The sequence below is a fragment of the Thermobia domestica genome, chromosome 12 (genome assembly GCF_964235325.1).
Source record: "Thermobia domestica chromosome 12, izTheDome1.hap1.1, whole genome shotgun sequence".
Lineage (NCBI taxonomy): Eukaryota > Metazoa > Arthropoda > Insecta > Zygentoma > Lepismatidae > Thermobia > Thermobia domestica.
Window position 1 is genome coordinate 155,562,799 of NC_137465.1, and position 25,411 is coordinate 155,588,209.

The window sequence follows — 25,411 nt, forward strand, 5'->3', positions numbered from 1 at the left end:
ATATATATATATATATATATATATATATATATATATATATATATATATATATATATATATACATATATCAACTGAAATTTTTACTGTTTATAAACTAAATATGTCTGTTTGCTTTTTGTTAACCTTCCATCAACATTTTTCAAGCCTCACCTTCATATCCATTGTATTTGCTTTTATGTACATTTGTATATTGTCTCTTCTGATTATATTGTGTAGTAACACACAATCTGTATGCACATTAAACATGGCAGCTTACCCAGACGGTTTGTTTTGTGAAACAAGTCGTTTTCCCACCATTTGTGATATACTAGATTTTCGTTTTTCTGTTTTACATTTTCCCATTTATTTCACAAATAAAGCGAATACATGTTGAAACAAAATTAACACTTACAGAATATTTATCTCTGGAACAAATTTCACTGCAGGAATCACTCAACTGAATTGATGGATACTAAAAAGTAATAACTAAAATAAATAAATACTATAAATGAAGATCCACAAGTCAAATTTTAAATTTTATAGGACAGAAGACATTATTGCTGTTAGTAGTAATGAGCACTCAAATATTAATCTGATCCTTAAAAAATACATTCCATTTTTAGTTATATTGCCGACTTCGTTGTTGGGTGTATACAATAAAGAAATAAATTAGAATTAATAAAAATTAAAATCATATTAGTAAATCACAAATTATGAAACTAATAATGGGCCGCACAAAATGGTTTGACTGGCCGTCATTTGGCCAACTCTGATCTTGATCTAGTCATAAATTTATATAGTTCGTTTACAAACCCGATAGTTAATTTTCTTGCTCCTGAATATGTGCGTGGGTGTATTACAGAATATGACTTTTTCTCTCCCAATAAACAAGCTTTTGAAACGATGGATTCCTCTATTGCATTACTCTTTTTCTGTGGCAAAATATGAAACAAGCACATCTCTTTCGTGGTTTCGAGTTTGGAACAAACGTCCGAGTTACTGAAGTTGTAAATTAGCAACACGTAAGCCTCGTTTGGCCATTCTAACCACGGAAATGGATTCTGGTAATGTCCTGAAGCGAGCGATAAAAAACTCCCTCTATTTCCTACCCCCAAAAAACATATCGTTTGGAAATCTAGTGTGACTAGCTCCGTGATGGCTTTTAAGGTAACATTTCTCAATACATTTATTTTTTCACTTCTCCCCTACGTACCACGCTATATATATGTGTAACGTGGTACAAATTGAGTATGGAATTTCATGTGCTATTTTAGCCTCTCTTTTAACGTAGGCAAAGCAAAAATTCATAACGTCATTTTATTACTTAGCATGAATTAAAGTGCTTAAATGTGCGTGACACTAGAAGCAATTACGAATTTTAACGGTCCAAATTACACTTTATGACAATATGGAAGTTACAGCCAGTTTTACAAAAATACACTATGCTCAACGTGGAAAGTATATTATACATTATATATTATAATGTATAATGTATAATATATTATATATTATATTCTCTTCTATACCCATGACCCTTGTGACCTAGATTGGTATTTATACAGTAGAATAATATTAAAGGTTTTTTTCTACAAAAGTCTTAAAGACTTCAATACACCATCCGTTGAGGTATTTCACGGTCTAGTTCATAACATTATCCTCAAATCTTTAATAAATTTATATGAGTTCACCGGGAAGGTATATTCTTTCAAATAAACTAAAATAATCAAGTTTGGTTTACATATGTCGAAATTATTTGTGAACATACCCACAACATTTGTAGTACGTAAACGTGTTGAATTGAGAACCTCACCTTTTTATTTGAATTCGGTTAGAAACAAATGGAAAGTGCAGTTGAGAAGAGAAATGAAGTGAGATTATGTGTCTACAGCAAATTTCGAATTTCAATGCGAGGTCCACTGTAGCTATATCGTCAGTATAGGTGACTTCCACGAGAGATTCCCGATTGCTTTCCAGATATCCCAATAGACTGCAAAACCACGTTTCAAATAGGTTTGATGTTGAATGGGAACATTCTACTCTAAGCGATCGTATGTTTGATTCCATTCCATGTGAGTTCATTGATAAATCTACCAATTTGATAGAGATGAACAGCGTGATATGTGTAAGTGTAAATTCTTACGATTAATTTTAGACAAAATAGAGAAAAACTAAGATTTTCTTGATAATTAATACATTTACGTTGTAGATAACCACACTACCTATTCAAACGAAACTGGTTTTGAAATATACTCACAGAGGGCAAGGTGGCTCTGTAGTAGAGCGCTTACTTATGGTGCGTTAGGTCCCTGGTTCGACACCCGGCCAAGTGAGCTTGTAGTACACAGCATCCTGTCAGTAGGTTTCCTCGGAGTACTCCCATTTCATCCCACATTCTCATTCCACCATTTCATCCATCATCATTCACTTGCCTTAATCACCCGTTTCCCTTAGCCTAAAGAGCATAAACGTTGCACGTTAAACGGAAAGATTAAAAAAAAAAAAAAAACTCGCATCAAGCTTTTCATTAGGGGTCTATAGCACTAGCAGCGTCACTGTTTACAGGATGGTTAAGGAAACATAACCCAAAATTACGGTTATCCCAGAAACTTTGTTTTTCGTTTAACTATTAGATAACATTGAGGTGAAGCAAATTACATGCTTTGAGTATAAATCTCTAGCGAAGGATTCGAGAAAACCGAGAAAAACTAATTTTAATTCCGCTGAAAAATGTTTTTTTTTTTCTCGCATTACCAATAATAATTAACCCTTAACTGGAAGGATGATTTTTATTACTTAATTGGAAGTATGTGTCTAATAGACACGGAACGTCAAAACTTTGGTTCCCTTGGCAAAGTATTTCATAAATTTATTCTTATCACCTAATAATATAAAATTTGTTTCAAAATACGTACATAATGCAAGTGGTATGTAATAAAAAAGAACTATTATTCAGAAAAACTTTTCTTTTTTCATTAAAATGATATTTTGGAACACACTTTTTTTCTGTGAACAAAAGTTTTCTTGAAAGGACAGTGAGTTTCAAAATTAGATGCTTCTCTCAACCAAACACATCTGGCACTCTTTCCTGGAACATTCGAGACAAACTGGCTTTTCACATTTGACGTACATATGTGCTGTGTTCCTATTCTTCTGATAAGGACAAAGGCTACATTTTCTTTTGTGTTTCATTTTATCACTTTTCGTCAACTGATGCTTACGTTCCTTGTTCGATGTTGTCGTCCCGAGAACATTCTCGATTTTTGTTGTCAGGTCTCTCCTCAAATTATGAATCTTCAACCTCCTTCGAAGATGAGGTCTCATGAGGTTCATGGCTAGTTCTTTCACAAATATGCATCTGGAAATACTTGGGCTGTTTTTAAAATATGAGTACTGGGCCGCGGTGGGTCAGTGGTAGAGCGTTCACCTCTAGTGCTTGGGGTCCTGGGTTCGATCCCAGCCCCCACCCAGTGAGCTTTGTGGTGGACAAACACCGTGTGCGTGGGTTTACTCGGGGTCCTCCCGTTTCCTCCCACTTTCTTCATTCCACCATTTCATTCATTTCTCATAATCACCGTCTCCTTTAGTCTAACCGGCATAACCGTGGGACGTAAAACTCAAAGATTTCATTTCATTTTCATTAAAATATAAGTACAGAATGCAGCTATTTACCGTACTTATATTTACTAACGTGACTATAATGTCGTCATCAAAAATTAGAGACCAATTATCTTCCATTTTAGGATTTTCACCTCTTCCCCATTTGTCCTCGTGACAATGAAGAATCCATATACAAGCAACAAGAGCTGGTAAGCCATTTTCCCATTGAAAACTATTAACAATGAAAAATGAGAAGGGAATTTGAAAGATCACTCAAGTTAATTTTTTTCCCTTTTGTTTACTTGATTTTCTTTAACTGACAACGCTTCAATTTGCTTTGTCCTCAAATCTTGCAATCTTAATTTAATTTAACTAATTTTTTTAGACGTCTTTCAGTGATGAAATTTAGTATACTGACGTAAGTAAGGTGACAATGCTGTATTTTATTGTAACTTTCATATTTATATATATATATATATATATATATATATATATATATATATATATTCATACACTTTTCATGAAGAGAACTTTTAGTTTCATCGTGTGGAGATGGACTACATGAGAAATAAAATATAAGTAATAAATATGTGAAATAGAATAAAATGTAAATAGATAATTATTTGATTGTGACTAATGTGTGGAAAAGTAAAAGAAATATGTTTTTTAAAACATCCTTTCTCTAAAGAATAAAATAAATCATACTAAAACGTAAAACAAATCATACTAAAAAGTAAAAAAATATCATACTAAAAAGTAAGAAGCGTAATAAAACAAATCGTACGTAAAGTGAAACAAATCGTACTAAAAAGTAAAACAGATTGTACTTAAAAATAAAACAAATCCTGCTGAAAAGTAAAATAAATCGCACTAAAGGTAAAAACTAAAACAAACCGCACTAAAAGTAATAACGAAAATCAAACAGCTCACCGTCATCATAAGAAATGTAGAAATCTGAAATGGCAGCTTCATTTATCGCTATTATTTACTCGATCATATTTACATAATCTCTGTCTGCACGCTTAGTTGCGAATACCACTGCAGGACTCGCAAGTGGTTGGTCAGATTCTTAAAATAGAATGATCAGTGAATATCTCCACCTGTTTTTACACCATTCCTCCCTTAGTGTTTTGTTTATTTTTTTTGTATAAAAGCTCCAAAACAAACTATACAAGGTGTTTCAAAAGAACACCGACAACGTTTGGAAGGTAATTCCTGACACCAAGATAAAACAAAAAGCATAGACCAAACTGTGTGCACAAATGCTCCTTTCTGAGTTATAACCTGCCGAAAACATGAAAAAATGAACTTTAAAGGTCCATAGCTAAAATACTATGGGACCTACCATGTCGGGTCAATACTTTATTTAGGAACTAGTATGTGCCCTATCCAAATATCCATGTTTCAAAATCCTGCGGTACATCCGCAGCAATTTTTATAAAAGTAGTTAGTGAATACTTCAAATTATATGCCTGTAGCGAAACTGCCTCCATAAAAATTATTGCGTGAGTACCTTAGGATTCTGAAACATGTATTTTTGGATAGCGCACATTAGTTTAGTTCCTAGGTGAAGTCTTAGCCCGACTACGGCATTTCCCATGGTTTAGGAGCTATGGACCTATACATTTCATATTTTCATGTTTTCGGCAGCCTATAAGTCCGAAAGGAAGGACTTGTGCTGCCAGGTTGGTCTATACTTTTCGTCTTATCTTGGTGTCAGAAATCACCTCCTAAACGTTTTCGGTGTTGTTTCGAAACACCCTGTATATATTTAAAGACGTTAAAAGATTCGCATCGTTGTTTGTTCTTGTTGTTCGTTCATGAGAGTAGTATTTTTGTTTATTCTAATATTTTCTTATTTTTCGCTACTGTTTTTGTTTATTCTTATTTCCGAATCGTGTGCGTTTGTCGACGAGTATATAGTTTGATGCACCTCCTGTTTTCCTTGACTATAGGGCCTACTGGTCCTACACTGATTTTGCGGTGAGCGGTGTGCCTACGAGATTGCTAGAGAAGTACTGTTAATTCCCCTCAAGAACGCGTCGATGTGGTGTTGCGGTGACCACGCACAATTTTCGTTTATGAATATTGAAAACAAAACACTTTGATATGGGTAAAAGAAATCAATAATTTCGGGTCCGATTTCATTCTCTAATAAGAAGTCAGAGCTTGGTATGAGCCTGATCGAAAAGAATATGGAGAGGACTATGGCAATTTCTGTAGTCGAATATCTCGTCGGATATCCTGTACTCGGATATCTATGCCTAAAGTGTGCAGGACAAATACATTATTTCATTACACACATATCTTAAGTTTGAAACATATGAATTTTATATTTTCTATTCTCGTGAAATCAACTTAATTCACGATTCAAACAAAAATTGCGTTGGATTCGATGTGAGTTTAGCATCCTGTTCAGCAGCGAGGTCATATGAGATGTGAATTTACAGCTTAACCTCAAGATTCGAAGCACATGAACTCCCGCTGGGAATCGAAACCGAATCTACAACAGCAAATCAGACAAAAATAGATATGTCCTTAAATCAGAGGTGCGAATTACGGCCAGAGATTGAGGAGAAAACCCCTCTCTGAAAAGATTTTATCCCTGGCTGGAAGGCAGAAAAAAATCCCAGGAGGTTAAGCTATTTTCCCCTCCTACCCTCAGTTATATTTCTTACATCACCCAAATTCTTCAATTCAATGTGCTAAACGTAAATCCGTTTGAGTGTTGTTAATAGACAATTTATTGTAAAAAATAATTTGGTTAGTTTGGGTTAGAGTTGGTGTGTGTTGGGAGCTTTGTGTGTATGTTTTTGGAAAAAGAAATTTTAGTGAGATCTGCATCTGTAGGTTAGGATAAAAATGGTATAATGCTGGTGTACTTTCCCCCAATCCCAAACCAAGTTTAATCGTTGGCACGATTATAGCAAGTTGGTTTAAACTGGGTGTTTTTTTAACTTTATCCCCCCTGGAAAAATCGCCTAATTCGCACCCTGCCTTAAATACTTATTACTATGTTTGAGATTCGTACAATATAAACTTTCAGTTTTACGTCTCGCTCATATGCTGTGCGTACTTACAGAGACTGTGATGATCAAAATGAATGGAATGGTGGAATAAAGAAAGAAAGTGGAAGGAAACGAAAGAAAGAGAAGAAAACACTTACACGGTGTTTCTCCCACACAAAACTCAGTTGGAGCGAGGTATGAACGAACCAAGGACCCCACAGAGCAGAAATGAATGCTCTACCACGGAGCCTCCGCGTCCCCTAAAGAGATTCGAAATACATAAAATGGATAATCGAAGAATAACTAATGACATGTACTTGAGGTAATTTCTGAACACATTCTACACATTGGTAGCTTGCTCATTTACCTATTCGTAGAAAATAAAACTAGTTTAACGTTACACGAGTACACCCTTTTGGGCTAAAGATGAAAAATGATGATTGCAAGTGAACAATGATTAAATTAAATTTTTGTGCTCTGTCATCGGAAATCTAACCGCGGAACTACGTGCACCAATGACACGCGCAAGCCACTAAACCAGCGGCGAGGACTTACCTCTTCGTCTTTCAGTTCAGTTCATTCCCTCTCATTGCTGTGGGTGTGGTGAAACGTTGTTGCGGTGGGTAAGCACATTACTAATCTGTAATGCGATGGAGAAGTTTTCAGAAATCCCTAACTATATAGATATATGTTGTCTGTAATATTGTATAAAGATATAATTATGTAATTTCGTACACTATCTATGCCAAACAAGGACAAACGTCGTCTGCAGGGGCACTTATGACGTGGGCCAATATAATTGTGTGTGTGTTCTTTTTTCGGAGAATTCGTATGGTATTTCTTCCTTGATATCTACAAATTCTGAAAAGTATTTGAAGAAAAAATTAAGGAACGTTTTATATCAATGTTTTACATTTATTTTTGAATTTAAATGTTAAATCCGTATTTTAGTGGAAATCCTCATTACGATGCATATTTCAAGCACTTCATCTGAAATTAAGTGCTTTCTTTTAATTGAAGTTAAATTAAGTCCTTTTCTACTAAACCGAGTGTGGGACCATGTTCACCATATGCATGCGTATTAGCAACTGGACCAGCGGAGAGATAAAAGTATTAGCTTGTGGTACAGATAAAGTTGGCATATAGGCGAGATTCGAAATCAATACATTTTTAAAATGCATTATTCAATAAAGGATATAAGTAATTGCTTTGCGGTGGTGCGAGAAACTCGCTAGAAATTTGTACAGTACGCGAGGTGTAGCATGAGCTATGATCTTGAAAGCCTCAGTCAACACACTTGAAAGAAACAGGCAGTCCTAATGCTACCAATTGCGTCAATGCTGAACTAGAGTTTTGGCGATTTCAAGTATTTCTGGGAAAGAATAACAAACATATTTTGAATCAATTTGTAGCCTTCCTTTTCTCATCTTCATTTAGAATGATTTAAACAATAAAGTAGCGTACTTATTTAATAAGATGTAAAAGGTTTCCTTATTTGGTTATTATTTTCCTTTTTTTTTAAAAAAAATATGCATAATGATTGTAAAGTAAGTTTTCTAAAAAAGTAAAAATTACATCAGATAACATGACTTATATTGGTAATCCATTCATTCCAGGTACCACAACTCATGTCCTAGCCTTAAGGAAATCATAGCTACAGACCTGTCGATTCCTTCCCCCCTCATATAGAGAAGGTTGCTATTTTCGCTGGTAAAACAAAGTGGTCTTATTGGTACCCTTCCTCCCGGTGTGGTTCTTTATGCCACAGATGGGGAGTCTTGAAAGACAAATATAGAACCCGAACTGGACACAATGTTCTTGTGTTCAGTGAAGTGCGGTTTTCTTTGTGTATAGTTCTATGTAGGCCGGTAGCCAACCCAGAATGTAGGGGGGGGATCCATCAATATTATAGTTAAATTGAAAGCCTATCCTGAAAATTTTAAGGGGCCAGTAAAAATTTAAGTCCCGGCTCCCCAGACTCCTCGTGGGTACGGGCCTGGTTCTACGCTGTTATAATCTGTCTTATGCCATATCATAATGAAGGGTAAGAAAAGCAGGAAACTTGGAAGAACAAAAAGTCATTCACAACCAAAGCAGAGAAATTTTGGTTAATGTGAGTATCTGAAATACCGATGTTTCAGTAAGTACACTGAAACGTGTTTTAAGTGAGCGAAAAAAAAATAATGGGAACGAGCTTTTCTACTCCCAATAAGAAGCGATCACAACGATTTTAGAAACAGCATTCAGCCTTTATAAATACTTGAAGCTATAGGTAAGCCTATCGAGTTACATTAAGTAGTTATTATTCATTGTTTTTACTTATGTCTGAGGTTAGTATTGGCATTGGTTAGAAAAACTAGCAAAAAATTCTTCGTTCTCTCTCTACTGTCAACCTTCCAGAGGATAGTGTTCTTCCTACTTCTCATTTCTCATAACTCATGCTATCCTTCGCGCCCTTTAACATTAGTAAGTACAGTTATACGAAAGAAATCAGGGCATGTTACATGAAATTGATGAAATACAGGAAATTTTTTGTAGTTTTTCCTAGAATCTTACATATATCATTTCTAACTGGCTGTTGTATGGTTTTGAGTGGGAAGACTCCAGAAGTAAATAAGAAATTCAATATGGAAAAGAAAACAAGGAACTAACTATCTGTGTACAGAATCAGAATCTAGTGAGTTGAATAACAAAACGTAAAGAGAATGTGAACATTTACAGTATTTTTGTGTGAAGTATAGAGTTTAAATTGATTGTATTTTTAGTAATGATATTGTTAAACTGGAATGAAATTATAATTAATCCTATGGTATAATGTAGTAAGAAGACCAGGGATTGCTTTCATAACGCATATTATTATCTAATGAAATTATTTCTAGTCCTGATGAAGTCTGAATGTACTTCAGGGACAATTTCGAATCAGATATATTCTTTGTGTGGCATAGGACAACTGTATTAGACTCCGGTTACTTACAAATGTTTTAGGCTATTATGGTTGAAATACTGCACTAATGCAGTCGTTGTTGTAGTGTCTTAAGTAAGCAAAGAAAATTCAAAGTTGGAACTTACGAAGAGTCTCTTCTCCAACTCCTTGAGTCAACATCTCGAGGTTCTCACGTTATCTCCTCTTGGAGATAGCTGACCTCTTTGTCTCGATGCCATGTTTACTTAAATCCTTTTATGAAACTCCTTACACACATAGAAACAGTTTCCACGCGTTTGAAACGTGGTATGGTCTGATGCTTATTAACTTTTGTTTTCTTAAATAAGGATTTTATATAATTATACATATTGAATTATAAAATCTGATTACAAAATACATTTGAGAATAATTGTAATTTTACTTTAAATAGTTTTGTACTTTATAGTATTGATGATTTTAATTAAGTCTTCAGAAATCAATTCCTTCATCTGTTGTGTACTATAATAATCTCCATGTATATAACAAGTCCTGGGTGAGTGAGTGACTGGTCAATACTCAGGTCAAACCGTTTAACCTATAAACTTCTATTTGGACAGTATATAGGGCTTATGACGGAGTACATTATGGTAGAATTTTTGGAAATTCGTTTTAAGGTTAGAAACATGAAATTTGGTATATGGATATTTCACTTAAATCAATGAGACACGTGTTCCACCTGTTTTTGGTATTTGACCTTGAATGAAAAAAAAAGTAAGAAGAAAAACGAGAGGGAGTTACAATTATTATAATAAGATGCCCATATTTCGGAATCTCTTAAGGTTAAAGACACGAAATTCAGTTTTTGGTCTTCTTATGGAAATAATTAGAACTTTGTTTCAGAAATTGGCCCCCATATTTGATATAAAAAAGAAAATATGGTGAAAAGAATATGAGGTGGAGATTACAATTATTATAATGAGAGTCCATAACTAAGAATCTCTTAAGTTCAGAGACATATAATTTGGTATTTCAATATCTCATTCTTTTTTTTTAATGATGTTTCAGTGCCTTTTTTTTTTACTTAAAATGCAATTAAAGAAAATGAGGTGGGCAAGATGTTCACGTTATCTGCGAGGCTAAGAGTTCAGACGAATTTTATATGCAAGGTGCAGGAGGAGGAACGCAAAATATTTCCCACAGTAACACGTGGAGACATTTGGCAACACTGTATATTTTCGAACGTTATTCTATACATATGGCATTACGTAAGAATAACGTAATCCATCTTGAAATTAACGAACGTTGTTCCATACATGCGGCGTAACTTGAGAAACATAATCCATCTAGGAATTAACGAACGTTGTTCCATACATACGGCGTTAGGTTCGAGATAAGTGTTGAAATCAAAAATCGCTAATTTGAAGCATTTACGATTTGAATAGAGGGTTAAGAGAAGAGGGAGAAAGAGCCTATCTTTGGGACACTAAATCGAATGAAAACAACTCAACATCTTTTAGAATTGCTCTATGAAAATCTGAAACCAGATGTATTCGTAAATTCAACCACTTCTGCTTTCGATATAGTGCTGCGAGTCCTGATTATATATATATATATATCTATATCTATCTATCTATCTATCTATCTATCTATCTATATATATATATATATATATATATATATATATAGATAGATAGATAGATAGATATAGATATAGATATAGATATAGATATAGATATAGATATAGATATATAGATATAGATATACAAATGAGTGGTTGTATCCATTACAAATACCGTTTATTGCTATCTACTACCATTTGTTCTATGGTGATAAATTTTGAAACCAGAAATAGTTAATTTTAACCACTTCTGAATTGAACATAGAGTTGATGAAAATGAAACCAATTCTTAGCAAACTAAATCAATTGCAGAAGATCGCATCTCGATATCTCTTAACGTTTTTGCCCTATAGAAATAAGTATTACAACCAGAAGTAAGAGTAACTTTGAATCACTTTCTGTGTTGAGAAGGTGGTTGATAGTCATTTTATATTATCTTAAGACATTGAATCGTTTGTAAAACAAACCCTTCTAGCTATCTGTTACAGTTTGCTTTTTTGCGTCTATAAGCGTTAAAGTCGGAAACTGCTAATTTTAACCATTTTCAATTTGAATAGAGCTTCAACGAAAAAGATGGAACCAATTCTTGAGACGCTAACTTATTTGCTAAAGGACGCAACTCTATGTTTTTACTCTATGGAAATCACTATTGAAACCGGAAGTAATATAACCTTGAACCTTTTCCGTCTCGAATCGAGCGTTATAAGGGGTGATAAAACCTATTCTTGGGGCGCTGAATCGATTGCAATAAACAACATTTTGATAGATTTTTAGCATATCTTATCTAAGGAAATCAGTATTGCAACCAGACGTAATAGTAAATTTGAACTATTTGGTCTAGGAATTAATTCGTGCGGTTGGTACGCACACATTGAAGCTGTAGTACAAACACAAAATACATAAATACCTTAAGAAAAATATTGTCCATCGCTAGCCACCACTTTCGCCCATCTGTCAGGCAATGTACGGATTCCGTGGCGAAAGAAGTCCTCATCCTTGGAAGCGATCCAGTCAGAGACCAATGTTTCGATATCTTCTGAAGAAGTAAACCGCTGTCCAATCAAATCGTTGTTCATGCAATCGAACAAGTAGTAGTCTGAAGGAGCAACGTCTGGTGAATACGGCGGGTGGGGTAAAACTTCCCATCCGACATTTTCTAAATAGGTTTTGACCGGTTTTGCGACATGTGGGCGAGCGTTATGATGTTGAACAATAAGTTTATCATGTCTGTTCTCCCATTCTGGTCGTGTTCTGGCCAGAGCTTGCTTCAAACGCATTAATTGTCGTCAATAACGTTCTCCATTCATAGTTTCACCCGGTTGCAGCAGCTCATAGTACACCACACCTTTCATATCCCACCATATGCACAGCATAACCTTTGCACAGTGAATATCTCGTTTTGGTTGTGATGGACCTGGTTCACCTGGTTTCACCCAGGCCTTTTTTCGTTTAGGGTTCTCGTAATGGATCCACTTCTCATCACCCGTAATAATTCGATGCAGAAACCCCTTTCTGCTCTGTCGTTGAAGCAGCAATTCGCAAATGGTTTTTCGTCTTTCAACGTCTCTGTCTTTCAATTCATGTGGAACCCAATGTGACATCTTTAGAATCATTCCCATGGCTTTCAAGCGTTTGGAGACTGTTGTTTGATCAACGCCTAATGCTGCTGCAAGTTGTTCCTGCGTTTGACACGAATCCTGCTCGAGCAATGCTGTCAATTCTTCGTCTTGAAATTTTTTTGGCTGTCCAGCTCGCTCTTGGTCTGCCAAGCCGAAATCACCACTTCTAAACCGTGCAAACCACTTCTGACACGTTCGCTCAGCTAGAGCATGGTCACCATACACTTCCACCAAAATACGATGACTTTCAGTCGCACTTTTCTGCATGTTAAAGTAATGCAGCAGGACACCCCGCAAAAACACTTTATCAGGCACAAATTGCGCCATGTTCACTTAACTACAAACTGGTGTTGTTGACGCTTTAATCCACTGCCCTATACTACGAACGATACGCGATGACAGGGGTTTGCAACACATGTGTGGATACACGGAACTGTGGGACGCTCCGTTCGTTGCGCCATCTCTTGTCCACCCGCACGAATTAATTCCTAGACCAAATATTTTCGTTTTCAATATAGCGTTATGGACAGTTATTATATATTGTATTGAGTCGATGAATTGTTTGCATAAAACTGCTTCTCATTATACGAGGGCCACTCTTTATATTTTGAGCCTAACAATTAAAAAAAAGACAGTAATTTGTTATTGAAAATTGATTTATTGTTTTTCGAAATATTCTCCTTTATAATCAATACACTTTTGCATTCGTTCGAACCATTTGTCAAAGCATTTTTTCCAATCTTCTTCAGACACCTCCATGATATGGTTTTTGAACGCATCAACGGCTTCTTCCGCCAACGAAAATCGTTCTCCTCCCAATTTATTCTTGACATTCGGGAACAAGAAGAGGCCATTGGGTGCCATATGAAGACTGTACGGCGGATGACCCATCAATTTGATTTTTTGAGAGTACAAATAGTCGTTTCTTAGACGAGATATGTGAGAGCTCGCATTGTCTTGATGAAGAATGATCCTACGGCGCTTGTTTGTTTTCCGTATTTGACCGAAGCACTCCGGCAAAAAAAAAATAACATTCAAAGTTGACCCTTCTATGTTCCTCTAAAGGCACAGTTGCCACATGACCAGTTTTCATGAAAAAACAGGCGACCATTTGTTTCGATTTGCTTCGAGCGTGAATAACTTTTGTTGGATTTGGTTCACCTTGAAACATCTGTACAGTCGACTGATGTTTACGTGCCGGCTCAAATGCATATCTCTATTACTTGTTATCTGTTACAGTCTTATACACGTCTTTTGAAGCACCGCCATTGCATTTATTGAGCATTTGTGTGAACCAATCGACGCGAGCTTCTTTTTGAGTTTTTGTCAAATTATGCGGGATCCAACGAGATCAAACCTTTCTCACAGCTAAATGATCATATAATATTTTATATATGCTGGTGGAACTAATACCTAGGGTTGCCTCAATCTCACAGTATGTCACATGAAGATCTTGCAGTATTAGGTTTTGCACAGCATCAATGTTTTCTTGAATAACAACTGATTTTGGAGGACCTTCTCGAATTTCGCCAGTGAGGCAATGGCAGTACTAGTAAAATCGTTATACCAGCGTTTCACAGTGGTAAAGGATGGGACTTTATCGTCAAATGTGGAAGTAAGTTGATCGATGCACTCTTGTCTTCATAATCCACGTCGAAAATCGTAATAAATCATCGCACGAAAATTTTTACGAGTTAATTCCATCTATCTATTGTCACGCAATCTTCATGTCAACGTAAACAACACAAATAAAGCTATCGACAAAACATTTAAAGTACGTTATGGTTAACAACGTCAAACGTTTCTATGCAAACAAATAAATAGCGCCTAACTACAATCAGTGTTGCCAAGGCTCAAAATATAAATAATGGCCTTCGTATGTTAACATTCTTTATCTATGGCGATTAGCGTTAAAAGACATTGAAACCGTAATAGTAAATTGAACCACTTTCGGATTTGGTAGAGTGTTGTAGATAGTCATGATATATTGTCTTTGGAAGCTGAATTGTTTGCAAAACGCTGCTTCTCGCTATCTATTACCGTTTACGTTCTATAGCGATAAACGTTGAAACCGGACATGGCTAATTTTAATCAATTTTGATTTGAATATGAATTGGCGGCAAATAGAACATTTTTCGAGACTCTGAATTGATTGCAAACAACCGCATCTAGATATCTCTTACTTGATCTATAAGTAAGTATTGAAACCGGGAGTAATAGTTAATTTGAATCACTGTTTTTGTTAGAGTATTCACAATAATTATATAATGTTGTCTTCAGATTCTGAATCGTCCCTACACAACAACAAAACACTTTCTTGCTATCTGTTACTATTTTTCTTCTATGACGATGAATGTTCAAACCGACAATGGCTAATTTTTACAACTTCTCTTTGAGCAAAGTTTTAACGGAGAAAAAAAACTATTTTTGAGAGGCTTAATCGATTGCAACAAGCCGCTTCTTAGTATCTTTTATCGTTTTTGCTCTACAAAAATAAGTATTGGTATCGGAAGTGCATGTACTTGTAAATTTGAATCATTTCAGGTTTCGGTAGGATTATGTGGATAGTAGCGATATGTTTTGTTTGATGAATCTTTACCAAAAGCCGCTAATCGTTATCTGTTGCCGTTTTCGTTATATAGCAATAAACGTTGAAAGAGGTAGACTGTTGAAACCAGAAGTATTAGTAAATTTTAACTACAACCGGTTTTGGTAGAAAATTGTAGATTGTCATAATATATCGTCCTTAGACTCTGAATCGTTTGCAGAAATGGATTCCCGCTGTAACAGTTTTTGTTCTATGACGATAAACGCTGAAACCGGAAGTAATAGTAACTTTGAAACACTTTCAATTTTGGTAGAGTGTTGTGGATAGCAATGACATGTTGCCTTTACATTCTGAATTGTTTGCAGAATACCGCTTCTCCCTATATGTTGCTGTTTTCATCTATGGTGTTAAACATTGAAACCGAAGATGGCTAATTTGTACCACTTCCGGTTTAAATATAAAGCTAACGGAGGAGATGGAACCTGTTCTTAGGACGCTGAATCAATTGCAGAAAACCACATATTGATATCACTTACTGTCTTTGCTCTCATACCTGTTAACAGACAGACGGACAAAGCTGTTCTAAAAGACTTCCGACAGTTACGCACAGCACAGTTTGGAAGCTTTAAAATCTGTATTTTATTTCATAACCATAACCATTATCAGTGAAGTATTTAGGGGTGGCTATCGGGCTCAAGTCCCCGAAATAATTTCATTATTAGTTTTTCGTATTATACGTACAACACAAATCTCTCTTACTGGTTCTCAAGCCCCCTCCGAAACAAGATCCTAAACACGCCACTGACCATTATTAACAATAACTTAATCAAAGATACATTTGTGTATACTTCAAAGCGTCATCCGTAATATTATGCCAGATTCGGAACCAGTTGTGAGACAACCGCTGTGGTGTATCAGATTTACAGATGGTGATAAGAAAAATGGAAACACTTGTAGTTGGCAACACGTCAGATGTATCGGTTGGCAGTGGTGTCGTGGCGCCCGCGGCGCCGGACCGCTGGTGGTGGTGTGTTAGGTCGGTCTCCATACTACGTCAGGCGCAGTGGAACAGCAGTGTCCAGTGGCTGCAGCAGACGGAGGTAGTGTAAAATGGGAGACCTCTCAGATTTTCAAAGAGGGCAAATTGTTGGTGCGCGGTTATGTGGAGTGAGTGTGACAGCAGTGGCTACTGTGTTAGGTGTGTCGCGTGGGACAGTGTCGAAGGTGATGACGGCCTACACAACACACGGAAAAACCACATCGGGGAAGCGGAACAGTGGGCGGAAGAAAATCATGAGTGACAGGTCACGCCGGGTATTAAAGCGCATTGTCACGCAGAACCGTCGTGCCACTGCGGAGCAAGTGACGGAGGAATTCAATCAGCACCTCCCCCACCCTGTTTCGACAATTACAGTCCGCCGCGAATTACATGACATGAACTTACGGGGTCGTGTTGCACGGGCCAAACCGCTCATCAGGGACTATAACGCTTTCGCACGCCGGAAATGGTGCCGCGACCATGCAACTTGGACTGTTGAGGACTGGAAACGTTTGATATGGTCGGATGAGTCATTCTTCACCCTATTCCCAACCACGGGCCGTGTTTATGTGTGGAGAACGCCGAAAGAAGCTTATGATCTGCAGTGTCTCCGCCCAACTGTGAAACATGGTGGCGGCTCGGTGATGCTGTGGCCCGCCATATCCTGGTTTTCATTGGGTTCTGTGGTCACACTTAGCGGACGAATCACTGCCAACGATTATGTCGCTATTTTAGGAGACCACTTGCATCCTGTGGTCCGGATGTTGTTCCCAGACAATGACTCCATCTTCCAGGATGATAATGCACCCATTCACACAGCTGGCGTTGTTGCAGCGTGGTTTGAGAAACATCGGGATGAAGTTCAACACCTCTCCTGGCCCGCTCAATCCCCAGATCTCAACATAATTGAACATCTGTGGTCCATCTTGTAAACACGACTCCGGCGACGATTTCCACCTCCATCCTCTCTCACAGAACTGGCCGATGCCCTGTACGAGGAATGGTGTAAAATTCCACTTGCTATCATTCACGACCTTTATGCTTCCATCCCACGTCGCATCAAGGCTGTTCTGAAGGCGAAAGTTGACCCGACACCATATTAATTTGGTAAGTTGCAACTTTCGTTCAGATGTTTCCATTTTTCTGATCACCATATGTATGTGTGTTCAGGTAAAACCAATATAAATCTTTCTATTTTACATTGGGATAATAATGCATTGTCATTTTTACATCGTCAGGGAGTTAAGGAAACTTGTGACCTCAATGGAAAGGCATTTATTGGTCCTTCAAGATCGATACGAAAAACTAATAATACAGCTTCTGACACACTATGAGTATCTCAGCACGCAACTTGGCTACTACGATACAACAGAACTCTGCCTTAACTTAAGTGTTTACGTGCACAAAACTAATACCTCTGACATTTAGTGAAAGACATCTGGGTGGAAGACACGCGCAATAACTTTCTGTGTCAAACTTATTGCTGTGTAAAGAACGTGTTATGGGGTTGTTCTGTCTGTGGTGCATTCGTGACCACCGCTAACCCATGATCACTATAAATGCAAGAAATAAATTATTAATAATAAATGTGAAGAGATGGGAATGTATTTTGAAATATAGAAACAAAAGTGTATACATACGTAACCGAATCTGAGAATCTGAGAGAGAGAGTTCTGACTTTACCTAACCTATCCTAACCATGATCACTAATCTAAGATAATGTAGGAAAAATGCAATAAAGCAATTAATAATAATGCATGTGAACATATAGAAGTATATTTTGAAGGAGAAAAAGGTTTTCTTTACAGGACTTGAGGCCAGGACTTTTTACTCCAAACGCCGAACTGTTAAATACCAAGCCATCGAAGGGATCTTGTAAAAGTAGGTTGATTGTTGTGTTCACAATTAGAACAGGCGAAATTGGAAGAAGATGGCATCGAAAGGGTTCAAATAGTTCGTAAAGAAATCTGCGTGTTAAACACAGCACAATTCCTTCAAGAATACGGTCTGGTCGGGTACTAACCCACACCATCGGAAGAAAGAAACAAAATTGTAAAGATAAATGACCACGCCTTATTTCAATAATCCATGGTCACTAATTTAAGATAATCTACAAAAAGTGCAAGAAAACAATTATTAATAAAAATATGAACATATTGAAATTAATTTTGGAAGGAAACATCGTACCATCCGAGATTTGAACCGGGGTTGCTTCGCTCGAGAAATCGACACCTTACCGACTTATCTACGTCAGAGCTTACGTATCAACGCTACAAGATGACATTCGCCCTGTTATTGGTGAGACTACCTCCTTCAAAAACTAGAACTCATTTCGTACTTTTAAGAATCACTTATTTAATCCTTCATTAATCCAAGATGCATGTTGCTGTAACAGTAAGTTTTCAATACTGTGGATTAATTCTTGCTTGATATTGATCTACAGAACAAATGCTTTATATGAAACCAGGAGAGACTGAGTCATAGACGGTTAGAGGCCGTAAATGTAAGTCAAACTTCAAGTGGAATCGGGGGTAACTCGCTGAGATTTCGAGTTTAATAGCTGATTTAACAACACGTCTATGTATGGTCTTTGTAGCTAAGTGAACAGCGTGTGAAGCTGTCATTCTAAAGAGTCTTGGTTCGATTCCCTGGATTTACAGTTTTTCGTGAAATTAAGGATTGTTAATGATGTTGCCGTTTGCTACTGAAAGAGATTCCTCCCATATAGAAAGAATCACAAGAAAAAAGTTAGGAGCAGGGGAGGAAGATGCATATTATTTATCGTCAAATTTCATTTATTCCCATGTCTTTCGATTTTGCTTTCCCTCTTTCTTTTCCTGTTTATTTCACTCTTTCCAGGCTTTCTATGTCTGTGTGATGCATATTATTATTTTTCTGTCCTTTGCATTAATTTCTATCTCTGAGAACTTAACGTGAATGGAATGTCTGCCTATCTATGTCGAGTTCCTGTAAATGATGATAATATTTCTTGCTTCAGATTGAGGGAAATCCTGACATGTCATGTTTTGGGGTATGTGTCTGCTGTTATGTTGGTTGTCCAACTATCAGGCGTACACTGAAACAATTCTGAAACTATTCTCCTGGAGAAGAGAGCTATGATTTCTTTATGTTTGTAACTGTACAAACCTATTTTTAACTAGAATAATTAAGTAAGCTGTGGTTTAATCTTAGAGACGCCCGCAAAGTTCATTTTTTTTTAAATACGCAAAAGACCGACACACAAGCAAAGTCACTTGAATAGATACCAATCTTGATGCCCGCGTGCACATAATATTTTGTGTAAAGTTACATTTATTGAAACATATTGTATAATTTTATTAACTACACAAAGCATAAAAGAACAAATCATCAGGAAAGTATCTGAGCAAATTGCAAGGAAACACCTTACAAATGCATATACAGGGTGTTTCAAAACAACATTAACAACGTTTGGGAGGCGATACCTAACACCAAGATAAGACAACAAATATAGACCAACCTGGGTGACGAAATCCGTCATTTTGGAGTTATAGGCTGCCGAAAACATGAAAAAATGAACTTTAGAATTTCATACCGCCAATAGTATAGGACCAATACCGCCAATACCGCTAGAGTAGTCGGATCAAGACTCCACTTTGTAACTAGTAATTGTTTCAGAATTCTGCATTACTTAAGCAACAATGTTCGAATCTCCATCAATTATACATTTTTCTTCTTTTCGTCGAAAGAATAGCTATAAATTGTACCGTGTCCTGCGAAAACGAACTAAGCGCCACTTTCATACTTTTAAGAAAATTACGTTTAAAGGTTGATGTCCAGCATTAATGTAGCCGTAATCAAAAGTGAAATTATGTTTCTTTTTTTGGAAAGGTGTTGGTTTTCCTCTCTTTTCGATTGTGCAAAACGTTCTAATGCTTGTCAGGAACCAATCATCGCATTTACGTGGGTTTTCAAAATTTGGCGCTTAGTTCACTTTTGCATAACACGCTACAATTGTAGTATTATAGTTTTAGATCTGCTTTCATTCTATAAGATGTTTCCTCTTTGGGGTAAAATAGTACTATAAGCCAATGAGTATAATTCTAGAGTTTAAAAAATGAGGATATTTTAGATTTTTCTTCCATTAATAAACGGTGTTTCCACGTTATCAACAGTCAAACTGTGAATTTTGTCTTTAAGATTTCTTTTACGTTGAATTTAATCTATGACACTAATAGCAAATTTTATTTCCTCTGCAGCCATTATTTATCAATAGCTTACAAAACACTGGCACAGAATTTTCACATGCATTACTTTTAAAACCTTTTCCCATACCGTTTCCTCACTTTCTCAGATGTAGTTGAAAATTTTCCTCAACACCTTTTTAGTACTGAATATTGTTCATGTAATAATTTACCATTAGAACTTAGCTTAAGAAGTATTTTTGATAAATATATATATATATATATATATTAAACTGAAGACACACAGTCTATCATGCTTAAAATGAAATCAAATCTTCCAGTTTAACAACCCACGATTATGTCCTTTAAGATAGACAGATGATTAAGGCAAGAAAACGATAATGGAAGAAATGGTGGAATGAGAATGTGGAAGGAAACGGGAATACTCCAAGAAAGACCACGGGCACGATATTGTCCAAACAAACTGTGACCGTTGTTATGCCTAGCCAAACTTTTACAGATACTGCTTTGTGAAATATTTAAGCCTATGAGCGGTTTTCCCGTTTCAAAGATGAATCGTGTCAACTGAACACTTGCCATAGCCTTGCCGTTCTTCGAAAATAAGAAATGAAAAGAACATTCGAAGTTCGATTCTCATTAATGAAGAGAATACTAATATTAATGAAGATTCTTAAACTGCTATCGAGCAAATTTCTGAAGAAGTGAAGTTGTTCCTGGAGTATCTGCCAACACATTTTAACTGACAATTTGAAGATGAGATGGATTTCCGCGCAATTTGTGCCTCGCTTGCTGTCAGAGGAACAGAGAGACATTCCAGTGAATGTTTGTCGCGACTTGAAGACTGAACTGCACAATGACCCAAAAGTTTTCAAACGAATTTGGATTGGGAATGCGTTCTGCTGCTACGGTTAGGATCCTGAATCAAAACAATCATCCAGCCAGTGAAAAACTCTAAACTCAGCACATCCAAGGAAAACATGTCAAGTTCGATTCAGTATGAAAACAATGTTGATTTGTTTCTTGATGTGAATGATATTGTCCTCAAGGAATTTGTTCCCCAATGGCAAACAGTGAACCATCAATTTTCCTTGTATGTCTTAAAAAGATTGCATGAAAGTATATGACGGAAACGTCCAGAACTTTCAACAAGAGGAATGTGAAAACTGCACCACAATAATGCTCCAGCTCACACGTTATGTCAGTGCAACAATTCTTGAAAAGAAGCAACATGGTTCTTGTGTCTCATTCTCCGTACACATCCGATTTAGCGCCCTGTGACTTGTTTTAGTTCTTTTGGTTGAAGAAGAATCTGAGAGGAAAATGATTCAGTGAAGTCAATGAGGTAAAAAGCATTACGGGAAAAACTCAAATAGTATTGCACCATAAGAGTTTCGAAACTGTTTTCAGTAGTGAGAAAAACGTTGGGACAAATGCATTCAAGCACATGGACAGTACTTTAAAGATGACTAGAGAAATGTACATGCAGACATGCGTACCTAAATGTATCTATACAATGCACATACAAGTAAAAATAAAAGAAGGTAAGTTTTTTAAAAATATCCCTTCGTATGTGTCTAGAAACCATAAGTTTCAAGTTGTGCAAGAACATAGTTTTATTTTGTTTTTATTAAGTTTTATGATAGTTCTACAGATACTTGTGTAAACTGCAAAGAGAAAGATAATGGATTTATAGATTTTGATAGGGATTGGGTCTTTAAAATCTTCAAAATATTTAATCAAATCGCGAGGTGGTAGAAAGGTATTCGTATCACTTTCATTCCCATAGTGAGGGAAAAAAAATACTATCCCACGAAGTATATTGACTTTTTTTTAATCTTATTTTCATAGATAATAGATATGGGTCATTCTCATTTAACTCCGGCAGGTCATGCAAGAGAAAAGCTAGAAATAACTTTCAGTAAATAACTAAAAGAACGTTTTTGTTGTGATCCTTGGAACCAACAGTAAAGATTCCATGTTTTGGTGTACACTTTTCATCTCTATTTTACGAAAAATTAATGTTTTTAGAAATATATCATAATTCATGTCACTTACGGTACTGTATGCGCTTCTTTACTAAAGCGAGTTATTTTATGCTTGTATAAGTGGTTTGTTTTTCAGAATTAGACAAGATATGTATTATGGCGTTGTAACATATATTCTTTATATATTGAATGTAGAAAGAAAAGTATTGCGTATTAAGTATTTATTATTTAACCGTTCCCGCTATAAAAACAATACAAAATAAAGGGCCTGGTATCTTCCAGGGAAAACGAACACAATATAAAAAATAAGAGAAAAGAATGAGTTATGTGTGTCTGCAGAACTATCTGGATCTGTAGAAAATAGTAAAATGTTTTTCCTTTGTATACAAAGGTAATATATATATACAAGTACGAAAGTAACATATGTGACAAGAAAGTAACATATGTGACATGTACGTGCAATTACTGTACTAAAGTTCAGATTTTAGTAGAAGAAAGAGAAGAAAATTAAATTCTAAAGCATTTATCAGACTTCACATTGAAATTTTCCAATTTTCTTCCGTCTCAGTACCTACATATTTGCAGATAAAACACACCGAGTACACAGAAGAAGCTATGTTCATTACGGTCTTAAATAATGTTTCGTTTGCATTTTTAAATCTTAAAGAAAATTCTCTTATATTTTAATATAAAAGAATTGAAAGATAATAATGATATATGTTTTAAATAATTTTTCCTGTACTTGACACATTTATAAAAAAAGAATGAAAAAAGATTAGATTATATAATGAAATGGTCCATAAGAAAATCATGTTTAAGAATGTGACCAACATTTAATTTAAAACATATAAAAGCCTTATTTGGACTTTAATACCAAACGCGCTATTTAATAATTTAATAATTTATATTTAATAATTGTATTTAATAATTTTGGCACAGTAATTGAGTCAAAGATATCAGAAAACTGAGTCTTTATGTTAAAGAAACAATAAACCAATCCGACGATTTTTATTGCAGATGCAGATGCGTTTTTCATTACATTGAAGGAGAAAATTATTCATCACTTTAGTGATTGTTGTTTATATCATTGTGCTATAGAATGACAATTTATTGATGAAATAATTCTAGTTCTATGTCAGAGGCGTTCTTTGAAGTCACATAAGTTACCATGGTCACGTAAGTTACTGAGACATTTGGTAACATATGTGACAATTTGTATATTTTAAGAGAAACTTATCGGACTACTAACTTTGAATGCAATCTGTTTTAATACTTTAAAAACGATAGGACAGCGCTTCGGATCATACTAAGTATAATTTTTTAGCAACATAAACAGTCCTGAAACATTGGTAACTTACGTAACACATATTAAACCTACTTATGCATTCATTTACATGTTTTCTTCCACAAGATCAAAAACATATAACTGCCATCGGCACTACTGATTACACTGAAGCATGAAACATTCAGAGAACAAAACTAACTATGCCACGCTATATTTTGAATCCTGCCATGTGTTGGAAAATCATTGAACAAGAGAAGGTCAGTAGTGCAATATGGTTTAAAACCTATAATGCAAGGCGGTAGAGCATGAGGAGCAGTACTGTGGTTATGTGAGATCGATAAGTTACGTACTGACTGAGATATTCGGTATTTTGTTGAAGGTGAGAAGTGTGGTTTGTAAAAGATGACAACGCTGCGTACGCCAACGGCGTTTGCATTTAAAACATGTTTCGTCAAGTTGACACGGGTTAACTTTCTCGTAAAATGCTGCTATTTCACCAATGCGTGTTTGCAGCCACATTTCGCGGGTGTGTGTATCGTAACACGAAATTACCTTAAATAACTGACACCCTAATATACATATATAATACACATATAACTTATCATAACTACTGTTTGTCAAACAGAAATTGTAGTCGGCGAGATGCCTCCTTGGCGAATCTTGTAAGTGACATGCTCTATAAACACAGCATACATCTTACCCTATTTTGAAAGTCCAGAGGTCTTCAAATGCCACTCCTTTTGTTTCTGTTTTTACGGACAGCTATATTTGCTCCATGTCAAGTAATTTTACACATTCAACGCAAAATGCCTTGAAGTACGCACACGACTATTCATACACGAATTCGATAGGTTTAACTTCTTCCTTGTTTAAAAAAGCATACACGTGGAAGAAATGATAATAATGTTTGACTTAAAATCAATACTTTTGGCAATACCGGTATATGTCTGACTACACTTGTTGTCTTCTGCACATATCTAGCAGACGTGTAATACTTGGATACTAATTATTATTGAAATTGAAGGAATATTTTAAAATTATATATATAAAAAAAATCAATCCATTCAGCAAATTCACATTCTTTTGCGTTTCTTTCCAGGAGGAGGTTTGCTTGTAGAGTTGATGAAGAGAGCAACAAAGACAAAGCAATATGCTGAGCTGGACCACGCAATCAAGACGAAGGTGGAACCATTTCTCTACAACAAGGGGCAAGGGCGATTGATTCCCGTTTCACAGCTCGTGCTTCTTCGCAATAAAGAGCGGCCAAGGACAAAACAGGTAACAAAGGAAAAACGTTCTCTCTTTGAAAGAAACAAAAAAAAAGAAAGAAAGAAAAATAAAAACGAAAAGACAGAACAAACAAAGAATAGAAAAGAATAATAATAACAACAACAACAAATCGTTGACCGCTCAACTAGAATTAATTTGCAACTCGAACGCTAGCAGGAAACAAAGCCTCTCTTTCGAATTTCTTTGTGAGCGTCTTGTTTGTGTTCAAATAGTTGTTTGCTTTGTTCGAACACTCAAAATAAAAAAAAAATCTTATTTTTAGCTTGTATAGCACATTCTATTTCCAGCGTCAATATTGCTTACTCAACACGATTCCATAACAATATCACAATATTTAACGATGCAAATTAATTCTAT

The 25,411-nt window shown here is 35.8% G+C and overlaps 1 protein-coding gene across 1 annotated transcript in view; it reads left to right on the forward strand.

The window, feature by feature from the left end:
* The window catches only part of nan (transient receptor potential cation channel subfamily V member nanchung), a 743,452-nt gene that overhangs the window by 92,799 nt on the left and 625,242 nt on the right, over positions 1-25,411 (forward strand). Inside the window, exon 2 of the mRNA XM_081734312.1 lies at positions 24,864-25,042. Coding sequence (XP_081590438.1) covers positions 24,864-25,042 — 179 coding nt within the window. The remainder of the gene's footprint in view (positions 1-24,863; positions 25,043-25,411) is intronic.